Genomic DNA, 22,447 nt, shown 5'->3' on the forward strand with positions numbered 1-22,447 from the left:
CATTCCGAGTTTTGAAGACTTAATTCATCTCCTGGTTTGACTAGGACTTGACCTACACGTTTAGGTCATTTTCTACACATATAAATAGACCTAAAACGCCACTTTGAGAGGTTTTTTTGCGACCAGAGGCAAAGACATCATGTGGATAACTTTTGGAGGAGAAAATTATAGGGTTCTTCATCCCTTTTTCTTTTCTTTGTAATTTGTTTATGCAAAATACTTAGAAAATTGTTACTACGAAGTACGAACATGAGTGGCTAAGCACTCTACGTTCTAAGGTTGTGGTTGACATAATTATTAACGTTTATTAATTATATCTTTGTTAATTTGGATTATCATCTTGTGGTTGTTTCTTTCTAGTTTTAAATTGTGAATTGTTGTAGCTACCAATTCACCTTACTATCTATGCTATACTTGGGAAAGCCGTGTTTAGATTAGAGTAGAATTAGAGAGAGCTTGTTTCTGAATCCGTGACTCGGGGGAAGATTTCGCGGTTAGGATAGAAATATACCTAACAGTCTTGCTTAATTAAATACCTTTTATATTCGTTCATGATAGACTCAATACCATAGGAATATAGGATTGATATATTATGGGCATGCGAGTAGTATGTGGGACCATGCTATTCATATAAATGATCCGGTTTATTAGCAACTATAGATAATCTAGATTAACGAGTGTGATTATTGAACTTAATAGGATTGATAAACTAACTAAAACCCTGGAATTTCCATCTCCTTTGAAGTAAAATCTCATCATACAAAATTGCATTCGTGATAATTTAGTTGTTACTTATTTAATTGTCGCAATAGTAGATTAATAGAAAAATATCACTCTTAAATATCTTGAACAATTAATAGATTTTAGTTTGCTTAATTTATGGTCAATCTAAGTCTCTGTGGGTTCAACATCCGACTTTCGAGTCACTTTATTACATGAGACCACGTATACTTGAGTGTGTGTTTGGTCCCAACAAGTTTTTCTAATTGGGACCCAATTCACATTAATACTAATGGCCCATTTTTCTCGCACCTTTTTTTCGCAGATGATCTTACACTTATGGCCAATGCTAATAGCAAATCAGCCCTCACAATCCAACACCGCCTCTCATATTTCTGTTCCTTATTAGGGCAAACAATAAATTCCACAAAATCAAAAATTATTTTTTTAAAGAATTGCTCAACCACTATTAAAGACACCATTGCCTCGACACTGGACATTGCCATTGGTCAAAATTTGGCAAATATTTGAGTTTTCCTATTCTCAACCACAAGCCTAAACACTCCAACTTTCAATATATCCTGGATAATATGCGCAATAAATTGTCCAGCTGGAAAACAAATTTCCTTTCGATAGCAGGAAGATCTACCCTCGCCTTGGCTACTCTGAACTCTATTCCTAATCATATAATGCAGTATTTCCGCCTGCCAAAAAAACCCTAAAAGCAATTGACAAAATCCAACGCGATTTTATCTGGGCACTACTACAATCATAAAAAAATTCACTACATTAACTGGAATACCATTACTCTCCCCAAACAACATGGTGGCCTAAGCATACAACAAGTCAATAACAAAAATATCGCTTTACTTAGTAGCCTATATTGGAGGCTATTTAGAAACCCACAAAACCTATGGGCAACCACTCTTATCAAGACAAACTACCTCCTCATGCTCTTTCATCTGGAGAAACATCCTTTGTGGATGGGAGGTTTGCTCAAAGGGACTAGGATGGATAGTAGGCAATGGGAAAACATCGAACCTTTATCATTCAGCTTGGATTCCCCTCTTTCCATCATTAAAGTCCTTATTACAAGGACCGGTACAGAGAGACGATCACAAATTAAATGTGGCTAATATTCTACTAAACAACCAATGGTCCTGGAACAGGCTATCCTTTCCACTACATATTGACATCCAAAACAGTATCCTGAACATTACCCCAAACCCCACAAAGAATGGCATTTCAATTCGGACATTGAACCCTAATGACTTATTCTCCACAAAATCGACCTACCAAATAATTCAAATACTAACACCTCCAGTCACTAACTTCTCTTGGATTTGGTCCCACAAAACTCTCAATAAGATCAAATTTTTCTTATAGAAATGTTTGCATAATCGACTGCCTACAAGACAATACCTTCATCGACTAGGGATGAATATATCATCTGCTTGTCCAACCTGCACTACTTTGGAAGAAACAACTCAATACGTCTTCCTCCAATGCCACATTGCCACTCAGTTCTGGAATCAATTAGGAATTGATGTACTACTTTTTGCAAACCAACAAACACACTTGGCTCCTTTGGCTTAAAGACCTCAACCCAAACCTCCCTAATAATATGACCACCTGGGAATACATTTTCTAACAATTTCCACAACTTGACTAACACACTATCTCTCAACTTGGTCCTCATGAAAACTTTAGAGCTCCAACATACAGTGGCACATGTCACTAACTCAAAAATTAAGCACCATGTCCAATGCATATGTCATACCCCCCTCTTAGATACTACAAACTCAATATAGATGGATCCTTTACAAATGCAGCAAAAGGTGGAGGCATCAGAGGAGTATGTCGAAATGCAAATGGAAATTGTGTCTTAGCCTTCGTGGGATGTCAATTTGGATATAATCATACGTACATGGAACTACTAGCACTCCAACAAAGGCTCCAGATTGTTTGAGACAAACAATTGATTCCCCTGGAATAGAAACAGACTCTTCTGAGAGCATTCATTTATTGGAACAAACCCACCCCATTTACTTAAACACTGGAATGAATGCAGGTACCTACTGAAGAAACCGGGGAATCCTCAAGTCAGACACTGCTTTAGAGAGAGCAACAAAGTTGTCCATGCTCTAGCCCAACAAGGAAGAAGGAAGACCCCATCTAACAATATCACCTTTTTGACTCCATCGCCATCCATTTTGATGCTCATACAAGAAGATGCAGAAGGCTTAGGAACTACAAAAACAATTTCTAGTAGCGCTTGTAACAATCTAGCAACATTAGAAATCTATGTTATATTATTAGTAACTCTCATGTCTCTACTAATACTATTACTACTTGGATGGTCAACACCACGAATAGTACTACTTTTGATTATACCTTTTGTAATGTATTGCAACAAGCTCCTTGTAATGTTACCGTTTAAATTAATATAATTTCATCCGTTGACCCAAAAAAAACTAATATGATAATATGCCTTTTTACCAACAAAAAAAAAAGTTAGAAAGATATTAAAGATGACGTGAAATTTAGGGAGAACTAAACATCCGAACTATTCTGCCTTGGAAAAAAATGTTTTACAAACCAATCAGATAAACCTCTAAAAAAACCCAAGCCCTTCGCGGAGACAATTTCAGTTCTCCGACCAGCTTCCATAGCCGAAAACTGCACCTTGGGTCAGCATTATCTTCCAGAACGGTTCTCTACACCCCACCTTCTCCATGCATCTAACCACAACAGCTTCTCACCCGCCGAATCCAATAATACATTTATCTTCAAAACCACTCGTCGTCAGTCCCCTCTTTCTCAGATTACCCTTCAAATGCCGACGAAAATTGAAAAGACCTACATTTTCAGCTTCTTCTACTGCGAACACTAATAATAATAATAATAATAATAATAATTATAATCCTGAAGGGTTCTCTTGGCTGCGCCTTTCCCAGTCCATTCGCCGCGGTTCAGAACGGTTCGTCAAGCAATTGGGTGATTCTGTGAAGAAAGAGACCGGTTTTGATTTTGACGATGCTAAAAATACAGTCGCAGAATTTTCTGGTCGAGCTGTTGACTCCGCCAAAAAGGGGCAAATTCAGCTCCAACGTTTTAAGTCCGAGTTGTTTCCTGAATTCTTAAATTGGAACAAATTCGAGTCCTGGAAGGTGAACTTGAGCATTTCTCCTCACATTTTTTGTTGGGTCCAATTATTTACTCTTGAAATAGATGAACAATTTCAATTTTATTGGTATTGTTAAGATTTATTTACACTATCGGAGAATTTTAACCTTAGGCTAATTATCATTTTGTAAGTGACCTGGTTTTGAAAATATGTTTTACACGTCACTGCATAGAACATAAACTCTTTTAACATTATGCCTACCTTTTTCTTTTGTTCCGTCAGGACATCAAGAAATGGGATTCGAAGAGAGTTGGCGTCTTCATTATCTATGTTATATTCACGGTATTTTCTTGTCAAAAAATACATATGGCCATTCGAGCTCCTATGATTAATAGGGAACGAAAAGAACTTACAGAGGCATACATGGAGGCACTGATTCCTGAACCTACTCCTGTAAATGTCAAAAGGTAAATATAATTCCTTTTATCCGTAATGCTCAAACAGATCCCTAAGAATGTAAAAGTAAAACAACAAATTGGATTTTTGTTTATGGGATTACTTGAATTCTACCATTAAGTACTTCACTAATCAACTAACTGTGTTATGATGAATACAGAATACTTGGTAGCTCTATTACTTGATGATATCCAGAGAGATCATTCCATGATTCATCTTCTTATAGATAAAATGATGTGATGTCGAGTTTTGATCAGTTTGAGATGCATCTTGACATTATACTTCATCTTTTGATAATAGAACTTTTATTAATGAAAGAAAAAAAACCAACATCAATGAAGTGTTGGCGAAACATAAGAATATATACAAAACCAATTATGGCTCGCAGGGCTTTGGTTTTATGGCAATAGTGCGACGCGTGATGTGTGATTAGGCGCACATCACGGGTTCGAACACTGCCTTAGACAAAATCCTCGTATTTGGGTGGAGAAGGTTAGAGAGGCGGGCACATTATCTACCGAGCTTCGATTCATGCGCCAATTGGCTCTCGGGGATTTCTTGATTAACAAACTAATATATGGAATAGATTATGCCTGCATAGAGCTTTGGTTTCAGCTTTTCCTGCAAGTAACTTGATTCATAAACATCCTTCAAATTAGCCAAAAGACTAGTAGGGTAAAAAATTTATACCTCAATCTCTGCATGGTTTCAGCTTTTCCTTCAATACACCCATCACTTCTTCTTTCTTCCCATATCATGCAAGCTGGGATACCGTCTCAAATCTCCTTTGCTCCTTCCTAAGGCCTTTGTTTTGCCAGGACCAGTATACATCCGTTAGAGAAGCAAGCATGACCCATAACCCCAAGATGTTAAGGAGAAGGTTCCACATTTATGAGCCTACTGAACAGTGGATGAAAAAAGCCTTGTATCTTCTAGTCCCTTTTCACACATAAAGCATATGTTACACAGCTTAATTTCTCTTTTGTTTCCCTGTGTCAACAGTCAACACAGCTTCATGTGGGCTGCCTCCCAGTAAATCAAGCAACCATATATGGAGCTTTTGATTTCCTAAACCTTCTTCCGAGGCCAGCTATCCCTACTATTTTAACTGCCACCAAGCTGTATAGCACTGTATCTGTTACCCACACAGAATATGGATTGGCTACTCAGTTAACACCAAGGAATTCTCAGGCTGTCTAATATCTGTCTTACCCTCTCAGGTTCCGAATGATCACAGTCTCCTCTAAAGCAAATGTCCCAGCCATAATGTGTCTTGCTCTGTGCTAACGTGGCACTTGTGCAGCAAAGCTAAAGAAATATAGGAACGAATCCTTTAAGGTTGTGCCACTTCCAACATATCATGTCAAAAATCTATTATTGTACCATCTCCCACCTTGAATTTAAGGCTTCCTGTTGGTTTTTGATGTGCTTCCAACATCCACTTGATAAGAGCTTGAAACTACTTTTCTGCACGATGAACCTTCTTGTCCATATTTTACTATCACCACCCCCCTCTTTTTTATCGAATCTTGACAACCACTTGAAAAGAAACGTTTGCTGTGCATTCTTAGATTTGTGATGCTCAAACCACCATCTTGTTTGCTAAATCCGACAATTTTCTATTTTACCAATTGAAAATATTTCTTATCTTTATGTCCTTCCAATAGGAATTACTTTTATAGTCTGACTATGGCTTTCTCTACTTTTAAGGGCATATGGGAAACTGGCATCACATAAGTTGGTAAAGCATCCAAAACATTATTTATTACGATAAGTGTACTTCTCAGTGTCGTCAAAGGCTCATTTAAAGCGCATTTAATCCCTGAAGCTCAGAAAAGCTTTGGGAGAGTGATTTGCGTCGCTTAAGCTGCACTTCAGTGTAAGGGAAGGCACTAAGGCGCACTCCTCATTGCCCATGAGTTCTATCTTGAATCAAGCGGCACTAAACAACTTATATAATCAACAAATAAGTGTATTAGCTGTTAAGGAAAATGAATTTGTTTCTTTTTTGTTGAATTACATATATATTTTGTATTTTTTTCCTTCATTGCGTTTTTTTTACTAAAGCTCACACTTTAATTGAGTTTTGCACTTAAAACCCCAATAAAGCTGGAGTGCATTTTAGAGCTTTTCACATTTGACAATACTGGTACCTCCCAAAGACAACTATCTTTCCAATAACTTCCATTAAATATAAGAGGTATACCCAAATAATTAGTTGGAAGATACTTGATGCTACAGCCTAGCCAATTCCTCTACAATGAGAACTTCATTTACAAGAAAATGAGAACACTTGGCCAGATTTATGTGGAGCCTAGAAATGGCTTCAAAGACAATAAGAATTGCACCCTGATACCTAAGTTGTCTTCTGTCAACTTCAGACGTTATAAGGGTGTCATCAGCATACTGTGGGATGTGGGAAATATGCACTGAGCTAGCACCTTCTCCTCCAGCTTCAACACCTCTGGTCTACTCCATATATTTTTTTATTGGATATGGTAAACCTCACTCCTATGAACCCCTGCCCAAGAGTTAATATTGGCCTTGGATTATGATTCATAATAAAACACCATGAATTATAGTTGATAACTTAACTATAGTAATTATTTCTTGCGGTAGTACTATTAATGTACTGCATGTCTTCCTCTATACTATTGTGTTTATGCATGCTAGCTTTGAGCCGAGGGTCTATCGAAAATAGCCTCTTTACCTGCATAAAGGTAGGGGTAAGACTGCGTGCTCACTACCCTCCATAGACCCCACTTGTGAGACTATACCGGGTATGTTATTGTTGTTGTTGTTGTTGTTGTTGTTGTTGTTGTTGTTGTTGCTAGTACTACTAATGTACTATTTCTAAAATATATCAATGAGCATGCACCTCGGACATCGGTCATACGGGATCAGGGTGACTTGAACTAGAAATTTGATTAAACTAGCATAATTTGGCACAAACATGAGGATATGACTTGAAAATAATTATTGAATAGAAACTACGACTTGAAGTTAGCAATTACTTATAACTACGAAGTACGAGTAGAAGCAAGCAATTATTTTATCAAAGAAAAGTAGAAACAAGCCTTGGCGGATAAAGTTATCTAGTACCTGTTGCTGGTGGGAGGTGGCAGATATCCCGTGGAATTAGTCGAGGTGTGCGCAAGTCTGCCCGGATATACCATGGTTATAGGAAAAAAAACCCAGAAACAACTACAAGTAAGCAATTGAAAAAGCCAGGAAAATGATCATGCACTTGAAGTTAACAATGAGGAGTGAGTGTTAACAATGAGGAGTGAGGGTTAACAATGAGGAGTGAGGTCTAGGCTGGCAAATCACTCACACAGACTCCTTAAGCAACCGCATTTGATAGGTCTATTACTATTCGGTCGAAATATTAACATGAGATTAAATTACCTAGCCCATTTTTCGATCAGTCTACAGGACTATCCTAACCACGTAATCCAAGCATGTCTATGTGAAATCACTCAATTAGGACATATTAAGCTTAACCATAAAGGATTGTCTCGGGTGCTTTTTAGTGTGTCCACTAAATGCATAAAATCTCTAAATAGAAGTCCCATCTAACGAGACCATAGATTGCCTAACCTCGGTCCAACCTTAATTTCCCTTTTCATTTCGATAAGGTTCCTAAATACCATTAATTTGGGCTAAACAACTAATAAGCACAATTGAGCACATGATTAAGCAACAAAACCCTTTGAGCACGTGACCTTTTGTTAAAATGGGGACAAAACCCAACAAAAAAGTCTAGACTAGTAGTTTGATCTGGACCATTATAAGATATTCAACTCAATGCAGTTTATGTTATAGGAGGACACATTTACCTGGATCACCTTATGCAAATATATGTTGTTACTTGATCCATTGGTGCTTGAAGATATTTTTTGATCTCTCAACTCCGTTCTTGGACATTTATTCTTATAGATTCAAGAAAGGTCTGTGGAGGAAGACTACCCCCAAAGGTCTAAAGTTAAAGAAGTTCATTGAAGCAGCAGATGGAACTCTTATTCATGACAGTTCCTACATTGGTGAAGATGCTTGGGAAGATGACACTGGCAGTCATAATATGAAAGAGGTGATAGAGCGTGATACTAGATTGAGAGTAGAGGATAAAGAGGCTCTGAAAGAGAATCTTGGAATTTCAGGTGAGTTTTGTTATTACGCTTGCATAATGTTGTAAGTACTTAATTATCCTTCCCTCTTCAAAAGGAGGTGCAAATGATAATAACAGTATCATAAGCTATTCTAGTTCCTCACTGGAAATGTATAGGTCGTATGCTAGCAACATAGTTCTGTAGTTTCCTATATATTCTTTTTATTTCTTATATAGGATGAAAGAAGAACCTTCTTGATGGTTTCCTGTTCAATGAACAATGAGAAGAATTGTGTAGTAGTATATCAGTATTTTTGACTTTATTTTACTTCAAAATGAATAAGCTGCACTCTGCAATCTTGTTCTTTCTACTTTTTCACTCCCCAAAATATTAGTGAACTTTTAAACTGGTGGATTGTTCTTTTTTTTTTCGGGGAGTGGGGGGTGGGGGTGTTTCAGTATTTTTAAAGGTAGAGGTGCTGCGCGGAGCATTTGATCTATTATGGGGTGGGGTGTAAATCTCAAGGCATGGGACATAAGTCCCACGGATTTTGAACTTTTAATATGAAAATTAGTTTAAACAATAAAAGTATATTAAAATATGAAAACAACCTGGAAACTTGGAAAATAATTTAAACGTATATGTTTCAGAGTGTACAATAAAATCAATGCATTCCAAGGTGTAAAAGCGCGCACAGGGCATAAGGGAAAAGAGTCAAGGTGTAAAGCGTGCATGAGGGGGGAATGCCTCACCTATTGAGGCGTTAGCCCCGTTATCACCTCGGGCTGTGGTAGAGGCTACCTTGCCCCGAGGCTCCTGATTTTTCTTCTAATTTTCTTTGAGATTATCAGTTACTGCGGAAGGAATCATACATCATAAAATGAGGAAAATTTATATCAAATGGCCTCATCAAATATAAATGAACATATAATAAGAGATGTACTTACTACCTTATCAAACATAAGAGATGTACTTACTGTCAATTTTCTGGTTCACCATATCACATAGAAATCTAAATTCACTTTTGGGTGCATCCAGATTAAGGTAATTTCAAGGAGCTGGATTGAACATTGTAGGTTATGCCTGGGTCTTCCTCCAGAAAGGCCGAGCTAATTTTGGTTAAATACGTATCTAATACTTTGTAGTAAAATGCATAAATAACATGGTGCTAAGGTTTTTTTTTTATATGTTTTACATGATACCACTCCTAAACTTTTAGGTAAGTTTGTCAAGCAGAGGTGTAGTAAGTAGAGTTAAGTTCAGAACTTATTATGTTAGAACTGATCAGATTAAATTCTTGAGATTCCCAGAATAATCTTTTAGACTTCAATGAACAATTAGAGTGAATTGTGTTTTTTCAGTTGCCTGGGTGAATCCAGATCATCTTAGTTGCCGTTTGAAGCATTTCTTTTCCTGTTGTTTTTGCAGCTGAAAATCAGGATATGAGTGGAACATGGCGTGAAAGGCTTCAAGCATGGCACGAAATTCTTAGAGAGGAGAAGATAGCAGAACAATTAGATTCAGTAAATTCAAGGTATGTGGTTGAATTTGACATGAAGGAAGTTGAGAACAGCCTTCGCAAAGATGTGGTTGAGAAGACGAGAGAAACCCAAGGAGCCAGGGCATTGTGGATCTCCAAAAGATGGTGGAGATATCGTCCTAAACTTCCTTATACCTATTTTCTTCAGAAGCTTGATACTTCTGAGGTAATTATTCCGCTTTCTCTGTTCCGTGTTTCTTCATACTCGGATATGGTTGTCCCTTTATGTTCTAATGCTTTCAAGTGGACATAAATGTTGGATACTTCTAAGTCATAAAGCGTTATTCATGAATGATGTTATAAGGGAATTGTACTTCAAGTAGTGATGCCACCCCATTCTTCATTCTTTTGAATGATGTTATAAGGGAAAATAGCAAAAGTTATATTTGTGAAACAAATATTTGCCTTTGCTTGAATTCTGGCTGGAGACTGTAATTCTTTGGTTCAGGTGGAATCAAACTAATGCATTATCTTGACGTAGATATGGATTCACTTTCTATTAGATTTGCTAACTTAATATCCGCAGGTGGCTGCTATAGTATTCACGGAGGATCTGAAGAGAGTGTTTGTCACAATGAAAGAAGGATTCCCACTTGAATATATTGTGCGTAAGATATATATCTTTTGTAGAATAAATTCATTACTGTTCCTGAACCGACCTATTTACTGGTTAATGTATTCTCCTCCTTTTCAGGTTGATATTCCACTAGATCCTTTCTTATTTGAGATGATATCAAGTTCTGGAGCTGAAGTAGATCTACTTCAGAAGCGGCAAATTCATTACTTTCTCAAAGTTCTTTTTGCTTTATTGCCTGGCATACTGATTTTGTGGTTTATAAGAGAATCTATGATGCTTCTGCACATCACAACAAAGCGCCTCCTCTATAAGAAATATAATCAACTTTTCGATATGGCTTATGCTGAAAATTTTATTTTGGTATCTTTTCATCTCTATTGGATCTAATCTAATACCTGCCTCTTTTATTTTTCTGAATTTGTTTTATATACCAGTCCCCTTTTAACTCCTATTCCCTTGCCTACTTAGCCAGTTGGAGAAGTTGGTGAGACGAAATCGATGTATAAAGAAATAGTATTGGGAGGAGATGTTTGGGATCTTTTGGATGAATTGATGATTTATATGGGAAATCCAATGCAATATTATGAGAAAGATGTCAAATTTGTGCGGGTAAACTCATACAATCTTTTCAAGACTTACTAAAACTATGTATTATGCAAATCTTTTTCAGTTTGATTCATTTTAATGCATGGCAGGGTGTGCTTCTGTCTGGGCCTCCTGGAACAGGCAAAACATTGTTCGCTCGGACACTTGCAAAGGAAAGTGGGATGCCTTTTGTATTTGCTTCTGGTGCAGAGTTCACTGATAGTGAAAAAAGTGGTGCTGCACGAATCAATGAAATGTTTTCTATTGCTAGGAGAAATGTGAGTTTATTTCTTCTAGTTACAATATTGACGTATAGGGATGAGAATGTTCCTCAGAGTAACAAATTTTCCTCACATGATCTCTGCACCGAAACAGCCACTGGATCACCAGTCTAAAACAAGTTGGAGAGAGGGAGGGGAGCTTGGTCACTGTTTAAGTTATAACCTTTCTTGTAAATCTTAACCTACTGGTGACATGAATGTAATCTCCAAAGAAGCTTCTAAAGCAATAACAAGATGTTCAGTCTAACTAAAAATCTGAAGCTCATTTTATCAAGTGTGCTTTTATGATGAAGTCTGTGCTTTTATGATGAGGTCAATGCAGAAGTTACTTTAAAACTGTTACGCTCCTTTAAATGCATGTTAATGTAACCTCTTGGCTTCACTATTTGCACCATACACGAACTAACAGGTCTTGAGGCTTGGTTGAATTACTGTGGATGAAGTAACTAACAAATTTTTTAACATACTGTGTTGCTGGCTTCGATTCTGATGATAAAATCTCCATCATTGGACAAAGAAATCATGCCCTAATGTTATACTGTTAATGAAATATGTTTTTCTGATGTCATTAGCCTTCAAGTAATAGGACCTGTCACTTCTCTTGAGAATTCTCACTATGATTTGATTTCTGCCCCCTCCCTCCCTCCCCTCCCCTGCCTCGCACGATGTACTCGTGCTAATTCAAGGGGATAAAATTTACGTTCTGTTATCCTCTTTGTAGGCTCCAGCTTTTATATTTATAGATGAGATTGATGCTATTGCTGGAAGGCATGCAAGAAATGATCCGCGCAGGAAAGCAACATTTGAGGCTCTGATTGCTCAGCTTGATGGGGAGTGAGTATCTTAGTTTCACTCCATGGATATAACACTCTTCTTTGCAAAGAAAATTTCATATTAGAGAGCAGTATGATCTGCTGCTTTTGATGAGATCTGATATAGAATCTTATTCTGCAGTGCTGGATATGGGTTCTAAAGAACATTTTCCCCTTCTCATCATGAATTTTTCCGCGCTTCTTCCCTACACTGTCTAAAGTCTCTGGACAGTGAAATCTTTTGCCATTGAGTCATGAGTTTTCTGATATGATAAAACAAAAAATCTTTTGAACTTGGAGTTTTGTCAAACTATAAACAAATATGAGTTGAAATTAGTATCTTGGCAATTGACTAACTTGCAACACCTAACAGTTTAATTAGTATGCTGACATCACTTGCACTTATGTGGACCGTTTGGAAAGAGAGAAATGCGAGAGCTTTTGAAGGAGTAGAAAATGATGAGGAATGGTCTCTTATCCCTTATTGCTTTTTGGTGCACCCACAAGGTTCCCATATATATAGAAGATTGCGTGTTTCCTATCTTTTCGTAAGGTTTCTACTTTTTGGTGTACTAGTATACGGGCCTTTTATGCCCTTCGTTAATGAAATTTATTGCTTTATCAAAAGAAGGGAAAGACATGGCACATATGCTGCTTGCATCTTCTAAGGCATGTAATGGTTTCCTCGGGTTGGACAGAGATTGGCCCCGGGACAAAGGATTGCGATCCCGTAGGGTGAGCTACTGGCCCCACCCCATCTCCACTTGTTCGGGAAAAAACATCAAAGCTTCTGTGATGTAGTTTTGGTTTATATGTTTATCTACTAGTACACTGCCAGAGTAGGGATAAGGCCTGCATACACACTACCCTCCCAGACCCCCACTTGTGGGATTCCACTGGGTGGTTGTTATTGTTGTTGTAGTACACTGCCAGAGCTAGAAGGTTACAGTAATATACATACCAAAAAACGTTATGCTAATATTCTAGAAGTACTGAAGGCAAAGCCACTTTGCCCTCCTATGTTCTTGTTTTGTTTTGCACAAGATAATATTGGATTTGTTTGTGCAGGAAAGAAAAAACTGGTGTTGATAGGTTTTCACTAAGACAAGCTGTCATATTCATCTGTGCTACCAATCGGCCAGATGAACTCGACTTAGAATTTGTCCGCCCTGGACGTATTGACAGACGGGTGTATATTGGTTTACCAGATGCAAAGCAACGAGTGCAAATTTTTGGAGTTCACAGTGCTGGGAAGCAGCTTTCAGAGGATGTTGACTTTGAGAAAGTAAATTGCTTGCTTTACTCGTTCTTGTTACTAGCTTGGAATTTCTTCATCTCATTTGATTTCTTTGAACAAAAAATTACTTTCACATTATATACTGCCTATTTTGAAGGGGTCAGGAGCAACCCTACTACTTCACAGGCCAAAAGGCAGTTGTTTCCTTTTCTTATACCTAGTGTGGGAAGACAATGGACTTCTTTTCTTATTACTTGATGTATACTGATGAAACCCTCCATTTGGAGCCCCTGATGTTGAGGCTCAGGTTTAGGAATTTGATTGAATTGTTTTCCTTTGCGGTGTTGCAGCTTGTCTTTCGTACAGTTGGATATTCTGGAGCAGACATAAGAAATCTAGTCAATGAAGCTGGAATAATGTCTGTAAGTTTGTTCTTTGTATTTTGACCCAGAAACTTCTGTAATCACTGTTGGTGCTTCATAATATCTATTGATCTATTGTTTCCTCGACTAGTATTGTTTTCCTAAATCAATGTTGGCAAGTTATTGGCAATTGACTTAAAAATCACATTATTACCATGGAGACTTGAGAGCACACCATGCATTTCTTTTCATAGAAACAGTAGATTGGCGGATTTGAGATCATGTAATTAGCTTTTTGCTGTAGCGGTTGACTTCACAGTATTATTTTAAAAAAAAAAATTAGAGGGTGGATAGGATAGCATATAATATTCTAAGAACAGAGTAAAATATGGCAAACTTAGGTGGCTGTGACTGAAAGTTGTGGAGCAGATGCCAGGGAAATTAACCAAAATCAGAAGTTAAATATAAGAGCTGTCACCACATGTGAGAGTAAACAAGCAAACAAGTGCTTTTTAAGAATCACCAATCTCAACAATAAATTTATCTAGATAGGGGCAAATTACAAACCCCAGAATTGAACAGATATAACTTAAATTGCATGCATGGCCTACTCTCCAACTTAACTCCTTTATCGCATATCTATGTCAAGCAGTACACCAAAGTTTCCAGACTTTGAGAACTGATTAAAATAATTAAAACTTGAAAATTTACTTGATATATGCTAACTATGTCCTCATTAATCTTCGGTATGACTGAAAATGTTTTCTGGTTTTCCATTTCTCGAGGGTATTTGCTTAAGTAATCAAATTTTACACGCAGGTAAGGAAAGGACATTCTAAGATTGGCCAGAAGGATATTATTGATGTTTTGGACAAGCAATTGCTTGAGGGTATGGGTGTGCTCCTGACAGAGGAAGAGCAGCAGAAGTGTGAGCAGAGTGTATGCAATCTTTCCCTGTTGCTCCTAGACGAGAGACATGATGTATCAGTTTATTGTTGTGATCATTTAAAATCTTGTAATAGGTATCTCGTGAAAAAAGACGATTGTTGGCAGTCCATGAAGCTGGTCACATTGTCTTGGCGCACTTGTTCCCTCAATTTGATTGGCATGCTTTTTCTCAGCTTCTACCTGGTGGCAAGGTATTATGTTTTACATGAACATGAGTTATGTTATATTCAATCCGGCTTTTGTTGATTCAGAACTATTACTCGTTTGAATGAGCAGGAAACTGCGATATCTGTTTTCTACCCTAGAGAAGATGTGGTTGATCAAGGTTATACAACCTTTGGCTACATGAAAATGCAAATGGTAGTAGCTCATGGAGGGCGCTGTGCTGAACGTATTATATTTGGTGATGACATTACTGATGGAGGAATAGATGATCTAGAAAAGATTACAAAGGTAGACCACATTTCTTCAGCTGTTGCAGCATTCAAGCAGCGACAGAGCAAGTACTCTTGATTTTACTGTGTTTTCCTCTTTTGGGTTGTGGTGGGAGCGATAACTATAGGGTGGTGGAGTAATACAGTTTTATCGTTAACGAATATTCTTGAGGTGTGGAGGAAGGTATAATTAAAGGTATTGAGAAAAATTACAACAAAACAAAATCTTTGCTGCCCATCTACATACATTTAGACAAATACCTGCATGCCTCCATATGTTAGTACAAATATATATATATATATATATGTGTGTGTGTGTGTGTGTGTGTGTGTGTGTGTGTGAATACCCGCATTCAAGCTTCTTTGCTTTTATACATGCTAGATTTGCTAATGCTTGTGCTAGTATTAGTAGTGGGGGAGGTGAAAAGAAACAACTTTTTAGTATGTAATTGATGTCAACTCAAATTTATACGGCATCTATGCCAGATTGCTCGGGAAATGGTGATAAGTCCTAGAAACTCCAGGTTGGGCCTTACTGCTTTGACAAAGAGATTAGGATTGGGTGATCGGCCTGACAGTCCTGATGGTGAGATTATAAAATATAAGGTATAATTCTTTCGTGGAACATGAACTGGCTCAATTTAATGCTTGATTTTTTATTTTTTACAACATATTCTCGTTTCACTTACCTGTTTACTCCTCTTGATGATTCAGTGGGATGATCCTCATATAATTCCTGCTAATATGACAGTTGAAGTTTCTGAGCTATTTACTCGTGAATTGACAAGGGTAACTAAAATTTTCCTTTCTTTTATGGTTACATTTGTTATTTCGGACAGGAGAAATGGTTTTGTTTCCATATTGCTAATCTTTCAATATATGACTATTTGCTTGTTATGCTACACGTTCCACTTGTTAAATGCATCAGCAACTTAAAACCCGTCCAAGGTGTATGCAACCAGCCACTACCCGAGTCTCCCAACACCAATAAAAAAAGGAAAAGAAACGGAATCAATCCGAGCTTCTTGATTATACATGCAAGTTCTTTAAAAAGTTACAGTGTCATGGGCCTCCTTCCTGTGTTCTTTGGTAATAACTTGTGGAAAACTCGTCCAACTGCTTAAGAACTGTGGTACTTCTATTACAAACTTTACTCTGGTTTTCCTTTTCCTTTTTGTTTGTATTCACTTTATCGCTTATTGGTGTCGTGCATATCAAAGCTTTTGGTCCACCTTTAGTAGTATCAGCCTATTCCCATCAAAGTATTATTAACTGCTACAAAAGATTTGAATTCTGGGGATTACTACAAATCCATAAGGAAGATAGCAAGCTTATTTAGTTTTGTGATACAAGTTTGAATTATGCATCTGTTACCAGCAGTTCTTATTCTGCTTTTTCGCAATAATATAACTTAATTGCTATCACAGTATATTGATGAGACAGAAGAACTTGCAATGAGGGGATTGATGGCCAACAGGCATATACTGGATTTAATTTCCAATGAGCTTCTTGAACACTCGAGGATAACTGGATTGGTATGATAAACCTGCAGTTATATTCTCTACTATGTTAAGTGTATATTTGATTAGAAATCGAAGTATATTTATGTACCTGCTTTTTGCAAATCAATTCTCAATCTCCTCGCAACAATCAATATTTTCCATACCACGTGCACTTGTTTTGCTTTCTTCTCAATTATTATGCATCGTATAGAGTATCTACTGCATGTTATGTACCTGTTTCCCCACCTATTCAATTGTATGAGTTGTTACATGCCATCTGATTTTTGTGAATAGTTCAGGCCTTTCCTTCAAAAAGTTACTGAAATGCTTGATATATCTGAACTTTAAAACATCTTTCCAGGAATAGCTCTCAAAATAATGAAAAAGAACATATAAAGTTAGAAACATTGTGACAAAATTTTATAGGAGCCAGCAAGTGGATTGACGCGTGAAATCACACCTAAATATTTTGAAGTTTCTTTATAAGCCGGAATGGCATTCCCTAAACGAGAATAGTTTGTGAGAATTAATTTTCCCTCCATCCCAAGTTATGTGGTACTCTTTCCTTTTTAGTCAGTCCAAAAAGAAAGTCGCCTTTACTTATTAAGAAACAATTTATCTTTAGAATTCCTAATTTTCCCTTAATGAATTGATTTAAAGCCACACAAATATCTATGGTTCGTTTTAGATCACAAGTTTCAAAAGTCTTCTTTTGTTTTTTAAACTCCGTGCCGTGTCAAACACCGCCACATATATTGGGACAGAGGGAGTAGATCACTATAGCACTATAAGATGTTCATGGCATGGAAAAGTAGGTCTTTAATGCAAGCACAAGGAGTCTTGACCAGGAATAGAATGTATAATGCATCGAAAAGCCTAAACAAAAAATATATGTACTAGTATGAGTACTCGAACAACCAGAAGGTACTTTGATAAATTTTTGACTATGTTTTTCGTTGTGGTTCGAGTGTCTTATGATGTGATTGTTGCTTTCGGGGTTGAAATGTTAGATTAGAGGATTGAAATATCTGGTAGAAAAAGTCGGAGTTAATTTATTTCCTACTTGAGACACGAAAATTTGACGGGACTTGGAAGTGCATATAGATTTGTACCGCAAGTAGAGGAAAACGTATTTCATGTTACCTCATGATAAAGTCCTAGTCGACTCATCGACACGTGGTAATTTGGGGAGATAATTTATGGATTATTTCTGGTGTTGATAACAATATGCTAAATCTGGTTTCAGCTAGAATATTCTTCATGCTTAGAAGCTCCAAAAACAACCTATCGTGAACTATTTTATTGAAAAAAACCTATTATAAACTGTATGTATGTTATATTTTGACAAAGAAATCTGGCATAGAAAATCTTAGAAAACATGTTGTAATTGGACCAGTATATGCTATAATAGAACTAGCAGATCAAAGAGCTATGTAATACCTAATGTGGCTGACTTAAATCAAATAAGAGATATATATGTATATACACCAAATGCACACTCAGCCTATTTTAAAGGAATCGTTAACTTATTTGGTTCAGAAAGATATAGTTTAGAACGTCGAAAGAGATGGTTCCTTTATATCTTGCTAAAAGTAGGAGAGATCAAGTGCTAGAGCATTCACAGTACTAAAGAGGATCTTCTTTATAGATAGCAAGAAGAGGATGTTGCGGTCTTACGGAACAAAAGGAGCTTATTGTTAAACAGATACTTAAACATACGTGCCAATTTAAATTTATTCCATCGTCGCTCCTCAAGCTCTGTCAAACAGTGGTAAATTCAAGATGGATATTAAAATTTGAGACTTGGACGGAAAATTTTAAAATGCCTAGCAGACATGCCTCTAATGATGTTTAACAGTGGTAAACACCATACTGATTAACTGTTTTAAACAAACCTCAGTTTTCATTTTGTTTCCGCATTACCGAGATTCCTAATTGGATTGGCTCATTCAGGAAAATGGTAGTTTGCATTCCAGGGAGAACATTGGACATTTTAATTCTTATTCTCTGACTGCATTATTTGGGCGTACTATCTGAGTGGTAAAACCCGTATATATTCTTTAATTTTATCTTAGTGCCTACTTGTGGACTTCTTTTCTATTTTATAACTTCTTGTCTGGCATACTAATCTACGCTTTATTTTTTTCATCAAAATCTGGGATGTACTTTCAGTTTTTATTTTTGACTTGTCAGCATCTTTTGTTTGCATCCTTGTTTCTGTTGACATCCTCTGCTGGTTCTTCTTCAGGAAGTAGAGGACAAAATTAGAGGGTTAAGCCCTACCATGTTTGAAGATTTTGTGAAGCCTCTTCAAATAAACATGGAGGAGGTAATATTCTCATCTTCATATATATGTTCCAGTTATTATGTGAAGTCTTTATAACAACCATTTTCCATAACAGCAATAATACTAGTTCTTTACTGCCTTAGAAGCGTGAAGATAGGGATCATATAGAATGTGTACATTGCACCCCGGTTAAATGTCTGCTGTTATTTTATTTAAAATATTCTTTCAATTTGCATTACGGAGAATTAGCCCTTTCAAAGTGGAAGACTTTACAATAGCTTAGCACATGCTGTTATTATGTTGCTGCTTTCGGGGGCTCTTTCTTGTGAATATTTGAGCTGGCAACCTTATACTGTCATCCACATTTTTATCAGGTGTCTTGGTTTTGATTCTTGTAATTATAATGCACATAACAATCTGTTTTTAAAATTCTCAGGAAGGACCATTGCCTCATAATGACCGTTTGAGTTACCAACCGCTGGACATTTATGCCGCACCCCTCCACAGATGTTAAAATCAGTGGTGGCTGTTGGAATTTTGTGGTCAGACTAGTATGGAAAGTCGTCGAGTAGTGAAATTTGGGGCGCAGAGAATAGAGATAATTACATTTTTTCGCATCAACTCTGACCAATGCCTTCGTCAAATCCAACGCAAGTGCCGATGGAAATACTGCTAATAGATAGATACGTTGGGTAGGCCTGTGCACTGTTTCATTCTTGGCTCTAGTATTCATCTTTTTGTCTCTCGCTTTTTTCTTCTCTTTTTCCTTTCCCTTATATTATTTCATGCTTTATTTAGAGGAACTTTGTATAAGAGAAAAGCAGGAGGAAGAGAATAGAGAGCTCAGCAGTTGGAGATTTTGATGATCGATCACGTGCTTTGTATAAAGGATGTTTTCCCCAATGCTTTGTATAACTGATTTTAAGACTATTTATGCATCATTATATTGCAAAGCTTATGTTTTGCTACCTATCATTTTCTTTTATAAATCGTTTACTCATTCATCAATGACGTTAATCGTTCTTTTACATCCTTTTCTGTTGATTACGTACGCCAGAAAATCACCCTCTTCTCCCAATTACTAGCAGCTTGGCAAATATCCAAAACATATATAAAAAGACCAATAAACAAAATTGGTAGCTAAAGCAGTTTTAGCTCATTCATGGGTCTTTTGCAACTCAACTCTTGGATCTTTATTTAACTTCGCAAGTGAAGATACTGATACAATTCCAGTACTTCGCGATACAAATTTGGAAAGAACTTGAGTGTTCCTAAAGAGTAAAGCAAGGAATTACTCTTGAACAGTCCACTCGAGCTGGTAAACCTAGATGAATTTAGAGAGAAGAGAGATTTTATTGATTATCTTCCAAAAAAAACAGAATGAATACAAATTAAGTCTAGGTTAGCTAATAAAGGAAGAGTAGTTTGGGCGGGAAATTAGTTGTAACTAATTTCCGGACCCATGTGCATAACATGTGCTCTAACTACCCTCTAACAACCTCCTAACTAATTGAGCCAGCTTAGCAACTAACATTAGCTAATTTTACTAACTAAAATCGATTACAATCAACAGAAATGGAAGGTGACTTAATTGGATCATATCAATACCACGCTCTTCAAAACAATCCTTGTCCTCAAGGAGTGAAATGTGGAAACTGCTTCTGAAACTCTAGCAAATCCATCCATAAACTGTCTTCTGGAGCAGCATTCAGCCATTTAACTAAAACTTGGGTGGCAGGTTTGCCCCTCCTTTTGACTAGACGTCGATCCATGATTGCTTCAGGGGCTAAAAGGAGGTGGCCCGAGTCTGTATGGACTGTTGGAAGTGTCACAGATGCCACATGAGAGCCTAACTTTTTCTTGAGTTGTGAGATATGGAATGTAGGATGTATCTTTGACTCAGTAGGTAGAGCCAATGTATAGGCTACTAAACCAACTCGGGCAATTATCTGGAAGGGACCAAAAAACTTTGCTGAGAGCTTCTGGTGTGAATGATCTCTTAAGGATAGCTTCATGTATGGTTGCAACTTGACATAGACCCAATCACCAACTGAAAAAACTCTATCAGTTCTGTGTTTGTCAGCCTGAACCTTCATTCTATTCTGAGCTTGCCCCAAGTGGAGCTTCAAAAGTCTAATGGTGGCTTCCCTTGCTTGTAAACTTCTGTCCACCAAATCTTGAGAGTCAAAAGGCAAATATGGTAATAAGGGTGGAGGCTTATGTCCATAAACCACTTCATAAGGGGTAGTATGAATAGAGGAGTGGTATGAAGTGCTGTACCACCATTCAGCTAAGGTTAACCAGTGAGGCCAGTCTTTAGGCTTGTCAAATGTCATGCATCTCAAATAACACTCTAAGCATCGATTTAAAACCTCAGTTTGTCCATCTGTTTGTGGGTGATAGGTAGTGGAAGTGAGGAGAGACACTTTCTGCAGGCTGAATAATTCCTTCCAGAATTTGCTGATGAATATGGTATCTTTATCTGACACTATGGACTTAGGCATCCCATGGAGCTTAAAGATTTCGTCCATGAAAAGTTGAGCCACATCTAAGGCAGTGTATGAGTGTTTAAGTGCTAGGAAATGTGCTGATTTACTAAGCCTATGCAACACCACATATATGACTTCTTTGCCAGCAGCTTTTGGTAAACCTTCAATAAAATCCATTGAGATGTCCTGCCATACTTAATCAGGAATTGGGAGGGGCTGTAGTAGACCAGGGTAGGCTGTATTCTCACCCTTGCATCTCTGGCATGTGTCACATTCCCTTACAAACGAGTAAATATCTTGTCTCATTTTCTTCCAATAGAATTCCTGTCTCAGCCTGTTCAAGGTTGCACTGATCCCTGAAGGACCACCCGCAGAACTCTCATGGAAATAGGCTATCAACTTTCTTCTCACAGCAGCATCAGAACCCACCATCATCCTCCCTTTTTCTGCTCAATATACCAGACTGATACAGGTAGTAAGTTTTAGGACTTTTAGATGGTTGGATTTGCTGAATGAGTTTGAGCAGATGAGGATCCTTGTTCCAAGATTGTTTGACTTCCTCCAATACTGTTGATTGAAGGCCATAGATACTGAAGAGCTGCACTGTATCACCTCTTCTGGAAAGTGCATATGCAGCCAAATTCTCCTTCCCCTTTTTGTATAGTATAGTGTAATCATAGCCCATCAGTTTGACCAACCACTTTTGTTGGCAAGGTGTGGTGATTCTTTGCTCAAGTAAATACTTAAGGCTATGATGATCAGTTTTAATGTTGAAGTAGACCTAACAAATAAGGTCTCCATTTTTGTACAACAGTGACCAATGCTAGCAACTCTCTTTCATAAACAGATAGAGCCTTGTTTTTGTCTGATAAACCTTTACTGAAGAAGGCTATAGGTTTGCCTTCTTGTATCAGAACATCCCCAATACCTTCTCCTGAGGCATCAGTCTCAATAGTGAACTCTTTGGAGAAGTCAATCAAA

General features: G+C 37.3%; 1 protein-coding gene across 2 annotated transcripts; it reads left to right on the plus strand.

Annotated features, from left to right (window-relative positions):
- Positions 1-3,289: 3,289 nt before the first annotated feature.
- LOC104224535 (ATP-dependent zinc metalloprotease FTSH 12, chloroplastic) lies at positions 3,290-19,947 on the plus strand. Of its 2 annotated transcripts, XR_710371.2 has the most exons (20): positions 3,290-3,890; positions 4,130-4,314; positions 8,243-8,463; positions 9,841-10,118; positions 10,479-10,556; positions 10,647-10,889; positions 10,998-11,138; positions 11,225-11,392; positions 12,117-12,229; positions 13,276-13,492; positions 13,795-13,866; positions 14,626-14,745; positions 14,829-14,945; positions 15,031-15,207; positions 15,675-15,794; positions 15,903-15,977; positions 16,616-16,723; positions 18,939-19,019; positions 19,414-19,669; positions 19,776-19,947. XR_710371.2 is itself a non-coding variant. In XM_009776218.2 (19 exons), the coding sequence occupies exons 1-19, from the start codon at positions 3,456-3,458 to the stop codon at positions 19,489-19,491; spliced, it is 3,027 nt and encodes a 1,008-aa protein (XP_009774520.1). In that variant the 5' UTR covers positions 3,290-3,455; the 3' UTR covers positions 19,492-19,947. The 2 variants fall into 2 exon arrangements, 1 of the variants encoding a protein (XP_009774520.1); XM_009776218.2 differs by having other exon boundaries at positions 19,414-19,947.
- Positions 19,948-22,447: the final 2,500 nt, after the last annotated feature.

Source organism: Nicotiana sylvestris, chromosome 6 (assembly GCF_000393655.2).
Source record: "Nicotiana sylvestris chromosome 6, ASM39365v2, whole genome shotgun sequence".
In the NCBI taxonomy this organism is placed as follows: Eukaryota; Viridiplantae; Streptophyta; class Magnoliopsida; order Solanales; family Solanaceae; genus Nicotiana; species Nicotiana sylvestris.